The 11,412-nt window shown below is 33.4% G+C and overlaps 1 protein-coding gene across 1 annotated transcript in view; it reads right to left on the reverse strand.

The window, feature by feature from the left end:
• The window catches only part of Pink1 (PTEN-induced putative kinase 1), a 63,447-nt gene extending 53,352 nt beyond the window's left edge, over positions 1-10,095 (reverse strand). Inside the window, exons 1-2 of the mRNA XM_068346263.1 lie at positions 9,603-10,095; positions 5,276-5,599 (exon numbers count right to left, since the gene is read on the reverse strand). Coding sequence (XP_068202364.1) covers positions 5,276-5,599; positions 9,603-9,740 — 462 coding nt within the window. The 5' untranslated portion in view covers positions 9,741-10,095. The remainder of the gene's footprint in view (positions 1-5,275; positions 5,600-9,602) is intronic.
• Positions 10,096-11,412: the final 1,317 nt, after the last annotated feature.

An 11,412-nucleotide genomic window follows, 5' to 3' on the forward strand; every position in this document is an offset into this window, starting at 1 on the left:
AACAATCTGTCCCTGACCAATCCCAGCAAAGCTGGTCAATAAAGAAGGTCTACATTCTAATTCAACTGAAATTACAACTGATAAACATGAATAGCCTTTTGGTTTAGCACGGTATGATCTAACAAACACGAGATTTATCAAACTGAAACCCACCTTAGAAGAATCTGCAATTTCTTGTGCTAAGGTTTTCAACTTATTTTCAAAAAAAAAAAAAAAAAAAAAAATATATATATATATATATATATATATATATATATATATATATATATATATATATATATATATATATATATATATATATATATAGGCAGTGGGATATATCAAGGAGAGTTATATTATCTAAAGTTTCTTCATTACTTGAAAGTGGTGATGAGCAGGTACCTGAAATTTACTCAAAATGCTTGTCAAAAACTGCAAACAACGGTAAACAAGAAACACTGCTAGTTCTTAACGGTCTCCTGTATATTTGTGAGGAGCATTGAACTCTTCGGTTTGTTTTCTAATTGTAAACTTCATTTAGGACGAATACATATTAATCTGTTTAATAGACATAAAAATCTATCAAATTCAATATCCTTCTGCTTTATATTTCCTTATTCCAAGAATCTTTCAATCCACGATAATCAAGGATGTTTGATGATAATATGGATTTATCGTAATCTTCAAGGTCAGTCCCCACCTTCCTCCTGTCTCCTCGTTAACATCATAAAGATTGAAGTCTTACCAGAGTTGATGAAATAGAAATAAGAAACACTCAATTGATGATTTTTTAAATATAAAGATGGATGACTTTTTTTTCCAAATTGTAAGGAAATTCTAAATTCTTTAAAAACGTTCCAGAGCAAATACAGTAAAAGGTAATTATTACACTACCCTGCATTATAAAAAAAATGAGAATTGTGACAAACAACGATCTATATATGTCCATACAATATATATATATATATATATATATATATATATATATATATATATATATATATATATATATATATATATATATATATATGGGAGAGAGAGAGAGAGGGGGGGACTGAATTCATATTTATAATTAACACCCTTGAATGAAAAGGAAAAAAAAACATCCAGCTATAAAACGCATTTCGTCACAAGAACGGGAATAATAAGATTCAAAACAAAATCATCCCCAACTCTTACAAGATCACATTTCATCTCTACCATCGTCTTCCAGAGTTAATTTTGGTAGACTTTTCAAAACTTTTTAGATTCCTGCAATGTCTACTGCAATCCTACACCCATTTTTTTCATTCAAATTGTTGCAAGTTCCACAAGCCATACATTCATAAAAAATTCAATCTTATCTTCTAAAAGACGGATCACGCTGTAAAATCTTCTGGTAATGAAAGGGAAGAATATGCAAGATACGAGGCATAACGTATTTGTCCTTTCAAGGTTGAAGCAAAACGGGTTGGGTTGCACGAACGGGCAAACTTCAGTCATTTCCTCTTCAATTGAACAAATGATGATTAGAAACGCGATTTTGAAAGTATAAAATTTAACTAAATGCAATACTTATTTATTCGCAGATAACATAAAAAGAAAATATTCAAATAGAAAAAATGCTTAATACAAGGTACAGCCCACCTCTCCAATTATACAGTATTGAAAATATAAATAAAGTATATTTGCATGGCTTTAGAGTTCACGAAATAAATCATCGGAGCAGCAAATAAATAACCTTGAATGTTCTCTAAGAATACGTCAGACAAGATTCTCTGGTTTCTTTAGATGTTGGTTATATATGGGAATTGAAGGCCAAAAAGCCTCTAACGAGAATTACGATAGTTACATATTTTGAAATGAATATAAAACCACAAAATTCCCGTCATTGCACCATCAAAGTGTGTACCGGTGCTTTCTAAAACAAAAACTAATTTGCATAAAAAATACATCAATGAATAAATAGTCCATGTTACCTATTGAATTTAACAGTATTTGTAAGTGTTTATCACCACTTATAATGTCATGTGTTGTTGAGCACAGAAGACTTTACAACCTGGACAGATTGATAAGAAAAAAAAATCCCACTATTCATATTCTTCAAATAAAACAGTATAAATATTTGGATAATTTGAGGTTTCAATCATAACGAATCAAAATTACGGAGGTTGATTATAAAAGTATCACTTAGCACGAGGATTCTAGCTTTGAGCAGCAGAAACTACGTGACCTTCGACAGATTATTGAGCTATTGTTTGAAGACAATGCCGTTACTTCCGACAACTGCGCTCTCTTGTCCTAGATAATAAAAATGGAGAGGAAACGGCAATATTCCAGTAGACTTGACCAATATTCGGAACGATCGAAAATAGTTAAAGTATTATATCCTTCAATTAAATGAATATTCATGTTTCAAATGAAGAAAAGCCTTCTTGGATAATTATATAAAATTACTTTATAAAAATACTGTAGCGTATGCCCTTAACCTTGAATAAAACTAAAGTTTCTACATTTGAAAAACTGGATTGTGTGGGTTTAACCACACGTTAGCTGAGAATAGTTCCATGCCGTTTTCGAGAATTAGAATTCGCTGTTTTATATCGAAAAAAAAAAAAACCTTCGTAGTCATAACTTCCTTTGCAGTGATCATTTATGAATGAATGAATGAGTAAATATATCCATATTTACGTGACATCCAAAGTCAATAGCCTTGTAAATTAAAAATAAAATTTTTAAGATGATGACTAGATGTTTGATCACCAGTAAATGTGGAAATGCGTTAGATGAATTACAAATACATACTGTATACGGCTTTATTTGGTCTAACTTTCATACTATATCAGATTACAGCAAAAAAACCTATACACACACACACACTATATATATATATATATATATATATATATATATATATATATATATATATATATATATATATATATATATATATATATATATATACTATAAAATCCCCGTGCACTTTTTTTCTTTTGAAGTGTGAGAATAGACGTATTAGTCGACCATTTCTCAGCACCCTAGTTAAAAATTACCATATTTAACTAATCACCAGGCAAAAAATCCACTAATTGGTTCAACAAGAGCATTTGTAAACTTTCGTGTTTTGGAAAAGACTAAGAAAAGCTCACCCGATGAAATCAGTTTCTGGTCTCTCGCTGGTAGGGATCAAAATTTAATAATCTTTTAATTGGCGAACATCCTGAACATAGAATGTATTGTATCTTGTATGAATAAATGCAACTTTCAAACTGTACTTTTATACCATTTATTACCTTCGCCAAATTCGTTGTGACGAAGGTTATGGCTTGATAAGCGTTATGTTTGTATGTCTGTGTTTCTGATTCACATTAACTCAAAAACTATCTGACTGAATCTCATGACATATGGTGGGATGATTTGCCATGATCCAAGGATAATTTGATTAATTTTTGGGAGTGATTGGATCAAAGGTCAAGGTCACCAGAAGGTAAAATATGTATTTTTGCTATATCTTGGTCAATCTTTATCCGATTTGCATGAAACTAGTGTGAAATGTGCATAATTCAATTCAATATCTTGTGATATACATGCTATAGTGATAATATTAATCTGTTTGGCTAATTATTTGTTTGTATGTCTGTGTTTGTGATTTGCATAACTCAAAAACTATTAGAACGAATCTCATAAAATTTGCCATGATTCAAGGACAGTTTGGTTAGATTTTGGAAGTGATGGGGGTTAAAAGTCAAGGCCAAGGTCACGAAAAGGTAAAAAACGACTTTTTGCCCTGTCATGGCCAATTTCTATCTGACTTGCATGAAACTAGTGCCAAAATATGCATAATTCAGTTGTCTATCTTGTGATATGTGTGTTTTAGGAGCAAATACCCACAGCATCAGTATTCTTGGCGACAAAAGTGGCGGTGGCAGAGGCATGAGCTCTACTAAGTACCCGTTCTAGTTTGATATTTAATTACAGCGAAACTTCTCAACTTCCAAAGTACTTGTTATAACACAATCATGATGACAAAAAAAAAAAAAAAAAAAAAAGTCTCACTGAGCAGTTTCACCAGGTTTACATTTGCTATCAGATAATATATATATTCCCTTTTCAGTTCTTCCTTATACCTTAGTGTGATAATGAAACAAAATCTAACAACATGGAAAATAAACACTTGAAAACAATAACAGAAGAGGGTGGCACATTGCCAGTCTATTTTTACCACTTAGAACACTCCACACAAAGTTAAAGCACTTTTGTATATTCATTTTTTCCTCTCAGTAACACACGAGTTTCCTACATTTAACTTTCACTCAGCAGTATCAATCATATGCTTATATTTCTAATTTAAAACATTTATTTTTTAACTAAACAGTACCAGTGAGGTTCCTTTAAATTGTTACAGTTAGCAGCTTTCATGAAAAATTACAAGAGACGTGTGTAAAGCACATATCCACTAATTAAAGAGTATAGCTCTTTTTCAATGAGTTTCATTTTATTAAAAGTTTGTGGATGAAAAACTATCTATTTCTCCCACCTACAGGCTAAAATATTTGTCCATTCAAAGTCATTGACTGAAAAATACATTAAAACAAAACATTAGCAACATATAATTTCTAAATTAACATAAGCGAATTATCGCTGGACATGCATATATGATCCAGTGTGCATTATGATTCACAACTAGAAAATGAAAAATACTACCATGGATATTTAATTTTAAGACAAGCCACCTGTCTTCTGAATAAATAAATCTTGCAATTGTAGAATACAGAGGTGTGTATTTTAACAAAAAGGACTTAGGAGAGAAGTGGGGAATTTTAGCATTTCAACTTAATACAGTTGAATACTTTATTTTGATTGTACTATTGTGTTCATCATATTTTGGACGAGAAGAAAATGTTCACCCTAATTAAAATGAAAATTGTTGAAAGTTAGTTTGATTATTTACAAACTTTACCTAAAATTGCCCATCTTTTAAAATACATTACTGTACTCTAAGGCTTGAATTTTACATCTTGTGCTTGGACTAATGTTAATTATCTTTTCTTTTTATTTTTTATACTGTGCGTAGTAATATTAAGTGTGTTTCAGTAGTAACCAAGTACTGATCCCATTCATGCAAAACTATTAAATTAATATTGACAATGCTGTATTATTTAGATACTCTCTAATTTATAAACAAAACAAAACACTATATATCTTACACAAGTCAATTACTTATTTAGCCCCCTTTAGCAAAAGTTAGCTAAATCAACATATCAACTTCCAGAACGAATAAACGCGCATTAGATAAAATGTACAGTACAATACTCACCCTGATATTACAGCACAGAGACTCCAATTCATCTTCTTTGGTAACAAGACCTTGTTGTGATCCAGACACCAGAGTCACTCCTACCAAGGCAAAATATGGGGCGGTTTCACCAAATACAAGACGTTTCGTTGCACGTTTCTTAGCCTCAGTCCAGAGTGGAGATGAAACTTTTCGTACAAACCCCTGAAATAGTCTATTAGCGACTGGCTGAAGGCGATTCACAACACCACTTGCCGCTAATGAACTACCGGTCAGGTCCCCACAACTCCGACTGACATGCCCTGGCCCCTGGGCACCCACCCCAGATCCCCCTTCACTCTGCCACTGCAAAGAAACAAATAAAAACATAAAAATTCTGGAACACTGTACAGAATAATTATAAGTTTTCCACAAAACAATACTATCATCAATAGCTGATGTGCTTGAATGGATGGAAATTAAATTGGAGTGATTTCTTATTAGATATAATCTTCTCTCAACACTCTACAGAGTGCTGGCACAAAAAGAGTCTGTCTCTTGCTCTGAGTGGAAAAAATCTTTAACAATTAACCAATTTATCAACATTCTACTTATCTAAAATTACCATATTTCTCTTACATTACATCAATATCATATATACAGTGCATTTAAAAAATTAACATAACGATAGCTTTATTCCTGGCTTAGATATAAGAAAAGATAAACGAAAGCTTAAAAAATGTGATTTCATTGAATCTAATAGAGCTAAGGAAATTTCTATATTTTAATTTTTCTCAAATCAATGTATTTTGACAAATAGCCTTACTTAACAGTAGCTATGACAAGGGCTGATCATAAAATTAACAAATAAATCTAGCAACAAACTTGTGTTTATCAAATCCTATTATTATACATACCATACATTCATTTAGCCTACCTGAATCTGTGTTTTAATTAATGAGAAGTTCTCTCATTTCTGGTTTTCATAAAAATATATTCATTGCAAAGTCAAAATTTATCACTTGGTGTAATTTCCTAGAGATGACAATGAGAGATACAGTACAGTATATCAAATAGTATGTACTATGTACTGGTCAAGATAACATGAAAATCAAAATCAACATGAGCAACTGAAATGAATGCAATGGAAAAAAATAGAAATTTAACTATGAAAACACATTCTATTAAATCCTGTATCAGTTCATCCCAAAGATAAGAACAGTCAACCTATGGACTTTGAGATAAGAACCTGAGCTAACAATAAAAAAAAAAATTCTAAATTCTTTCAAAAGTAATCAAGTAGACAGAAATAAATGTACAAATTCATGATGTATATTTGGGTTGCAAAATAATAATAATTGAGATCAAACAATTATGGGTCATGCGTTGGATGGCCAACCTAACCATGTTCAACCTGAAAACCTTTCGACTTGTGAACAAAGTCTTGGAATACACCTTTACCATATGTAGTGGACGTATTGGTTGTATAAAAAACTTATGCCATTGAAACAACTGAATTAAATAAAGTTATGCCCTACACCTCATTTGAAACCATCTTTTTACTAATCCCCCATTAACTTTAACCTAGTTAAATTAATAGTACAGTTGTACAGACTGACTATGTACTTTGGTGATGGCTTAATAAGTTATGCAGTATTGTGATGTACTGTATTCACTTTGGAAATTTCAATCTTACTGTCCACAATATCATAGATATTAAAAGTCCCCCAATGACATCAATATAGCTAATCTTGATTATTTTCCAGGAATTATATAAATGTACTATCTAATACTTTGAGTTTACTAGCAACATAACTAATTCAAATAAATTTACTACAACATCATTCCAATCAGTTTACTATGATAAAATGAAGAAAATTCTAACAGAAACAAGCTACAGTACCCTCCTTTGTCAATACTTGCCTAGGTGCATGTACTGTATCTACATAGTACATAACTTGCCTCTTATATGCAAGATTTTCACAAATTACCGTTTTTCTTTACCCTCATTACCGAGTTTATATTGTTTATGGTTATTTTGGGTATTTATCATGACATATCATCACATGTAAGTTATGAAATAAAAACTACAGACTTTTACACCCTAAAAGTATTGATAGACGATTTGACATGTGATCTAATTGGGCTATGTACACACAAATTTTCTAATTATACTGTATAAAAATTGACAATTAGAATAGCAAACCCCACCTCAGTTAGTTTATAATAACATCTCAAGAGACCACCTCCCATCATCTATAGGCTCATTGGTTGATTAATATAACCCAACAGTATTCCCGTAAAAGCTAAATACTTGTATAGTATAGGCTGTCTGTATTAATTCTCAACTTTCCTGGCTGGATAGCAACAATCTGATCTCTATCATCATTAAAAAAATATATATATCTAAAGAGACAATTCAAAGGTTTGATAGCATACTGTTCCATTTTATCCATATTTACAATCATTTCCTAAATAGAATAAAAGGTCAGCATCTACTGACTCGCCTCCAAAGCATGAATTAGACAAGGCCTTCACCAGTTGGATTGTGGTAAAGACAATTAAAGATTTAAAGACCGCTCATGAGTGGCCTAGGCAAGGTGCAAGACGATTTCCTAGAGACAAACCATATACAGTATTAGCCTATAGAGTGCTTTCAATGACGTCACTGGGAATCGCCGGCGGCCATGCTGGAGGGCATACAAAGCGAAAACATGGCGGCTGCTACAGCGAATATGGACAATGAGAGCCACTTTGTCAAACAATTTTCAGGTGATGATAAGCGTTTTTACAAGCAGAAACTCGATCTAATTGATGGCCTAGATCCATACCAGATGCAGAATTCATTCAGTCAAAATATTGAGGATTTTCCCAGTATTTCACACATTGATATGGTGAACTACTTGGTACTGTCGGCCAACCCAGAACATGAGTGGGCATACATTTCCATTGAATAATCTGCTTCCAGAATTTGTTGTTTTTCCCTTTAATGCTTTTAAGTCCAAAATTAGATAAACACTGGGCCGATGAAGAGAGTGTTTATAATTATAATGCTAATATTGATCATTTAGCCTAACCTTGTGTATTATAATTTTTTATTGTCAAAATGTATGTAAAAGTTTTGCATTATTATGTCAAATCTTTATCAGTTCATGCCTAACCATTGTGTTTGTGTTTGGTTACAAATGCTATAATTTCTTATATACATATAAACATATGATGGACAAACTCTATTGTAATGCTCTTGGATGATCGTTTTGCCTCCTTGCAATTAAATGCGCAAGTTTAATTATTGTTTCGATGTTTCATATATAAACTGAAGACCCCTTCGGATTAAACCAGCTTTCAGATATTATTATTATTTATAATCAATGTTTATTCATCACATAGGCCTGTATATCTGCACAATTTAATACACAAATTAAAATAGATATAAATATACACTTAATTATATATAGGCATGAGCACCTTGGCGAAAGAGAGACCTAGGTAAGTAGCCTTTGTTAAATAGCCAATATGGGCGCTTTTAATTTTTGTTTTGTAAATCTGAGATGCCCCTTTTGATGTTTAAAAATTGAGATGCCCCCTCCCCCACACACACTACACACTGAACTGATGATGATACTTTTGAAGTCACCCATGCGATCGGATATAGCATGTTTACACAGGAATAATGATACTTTTAGGGCCTAGCTGAGACTGACCTGATATGAAATGATCAGAACAGATACGTGTTTAGGGTAGTGAGGATTCACGTAGATCAGCCCGTGATATTCTGGTCAACCACAAGTCACGTCTGCACTTGGATAATTCTTCTGTATCTTTGTCCTGATTCTGAATAACTGCCGGTATGCGGTAGAAAATCTTGTCATCTCTTCGTCCTCGATTCCCACAGTCAACAATAGCGCAAAAACTGGGCATTGTGTGAATGTGAATGTGATGAAATGGCTAAATATTCAACAGTTCAACCATAGCTATTCACTGAACGCGTCTTTGTATGCCCTCCAAGATGGCGGACCGGAAGTTTGATGACGTGTATTGAAAGGACTCTATATATGATCAGCCCCCAAGCGCTATCTCCACACGACCTAGGACCAAGAAGAGGCTGACAATGGCTGCTATATGTAGACCTATAGGCTCCACTAAAATTCCCCCATCCCTAGCTAAGTGCCCTTACTCATAAGAGGGGTACACCAAAAACCACCCAACCCCCAGCCTCAATAACTGCTGAGCTAGGATGCTATGTTTATAAAATGAAGACTGTACTATCTCTTCACGGTGCAAGGATAAATTTATACCATCTCCATTACAGGAGTTTACTCATCAGACCTGCATTAAAGCAAAAATAAAAAAAGAAAAAAAATCCTACCTTGCTCAGTTTGTGGCGAGCCTCAGGGGCTCGAGTCTGTTGTTGCTGCACTAGGGTTACTTTGCGCCTTTGGGCGTGTTGAAGGGCTCTCCGCCCGTGCTCCACAGCGCTCTCGACCACCGCCCGCAAGCTCCACATTTTCCCTTCGGCTTCAGCCCGCGCCGCCGCCCACAAACGGGCGCCGCCGCCTACGTGAATCCAAATACCCACTTCTCCAACCCTGGGTTAATGTCTGTAAAAACAAAGTCACATCTTTATCTGTCGGCTTTGTAGCCGACAACCTTGTTTACCAACTTTATCTCCTAGATCCGTTTAGTAATCGCCCGGAAACTTTCCTGAAGGTCAAAGTAATCCTGCGCAGCAAAAAGCAAAGTAAGTCTAAAGGGAAATCCTTCGAAACGCAATTCACTACGAACCACCACTACAGAACTCACTAGACTTCTCTCTCGATTGTAGCCGTCGAGATCGTGCTCAGCTGACTGACGTCAACATTCCCATATGTGCCAAATCTCGGCCTCGACGTCTTGCCACATCTCATCCTCACCTAAATGGAGCTTTAAAATATTCATTTTTAGGTTTCTGGATAAATCTATTACCCTGTATTGCCATTAATTTCTCCCAATCAAGAGATGTTAACTGAGAGTAATTTCCGTTATATAGCTCATTTGACAAACATACTTATGATAATTGTCATTCCCTGGCATCTTGAGCTGTGGCTACCGAATCATACGAATGAGAAAGTTCTCGTACTGCACATCATTAAGGAAACCACAGCCTAGATGAATTTTGTCTTATAGGTTTCCTCAAAATATCTGAAAGTAAATAACTTTTATTATTCATCTATTCAACATTATAAACAACTTTCAAAGCAGACTTGCAGTGGCATTTATAACAAAATACTCGAAAAATTTATGACAAGGAGGGAATAATGATATTTAGTAAAAGAAAACTCAACTTGCAGTAAATGTTCAGTATTTTATCAAATTGGACAGAGTTATCAATTTCCTAATTGAATTCGAAATTTCTATTAATTGATATTAAGTGGAACAGTTTTGAATTCATTTAGGGACAATTTTCTTATTCAGTAATAATTGTCGCTATCACATACTGAATTTAATATGGCTTTGAGATTTCTACACTGGGCAGATAGGTATTTGTCATCCATTTACATAAAATTAGGTATCCCAATATTTCTACTTCATTAATTCTTTCAATGTTCTTGTGATTATATCAGGATTCTTTGAATAACCAACAATTAAGTACAATACGTTAATAAATCTAATTATTAGAGATAAGCTACACAGTAGAGTAGGCCTACATAATTCATGTAGAGTAAAAACTTGAAAACAAATTTCATCCAGTATGTGAGATAAATAATATTGGAGAATGTGTAACCAGCTAAGGACAAACAGCGCTAGAGCAAAAACATAACATGTAGTACTAGTTGGAGCAAATATAAAATTGAAAATATTATATCGAGAATATGAAGAGAACATAAAATGAGTTATTGATAATGATATTCATTACCAAGCACCCGTCTTCTTCAATATAGTGAAGGAAATATTCAATGTTTGATCTATATTAAAACTTTTGTGCAATGCTAACATTACGTAAAGGGTTTGATAGTCAAAGGGCGCTTAATAGAATCCCAGTGAGGAATATTGATGTAATCTAACCGTTAGATTACATTAGAATTCCTCACTGGACCCTTACTTATATCTTACTCGGTCTCAGATGAGATGTACCATTGTATGTGGGACCAGTCACCATGGTGTATATTTCTGTGCTCAGTTGCACCTATAAAAAGGAA

Source organism: Palaemon carinicauda, chromosome 22 (genome assembly GCF_036898095.1).
Source record: "Palaemon carinicauda isolate YSFRI2023 chromosome 22, ASM3689809v2, whole genome shotgun sequence".
Taxonomy (NCBI): domain Eukaryota; kingdom Metazoa; phylum Arthropoda; class Malacostraca; order Decapoda; family Palaemonidae; genus Palaemon; species Palaemon carinicauda.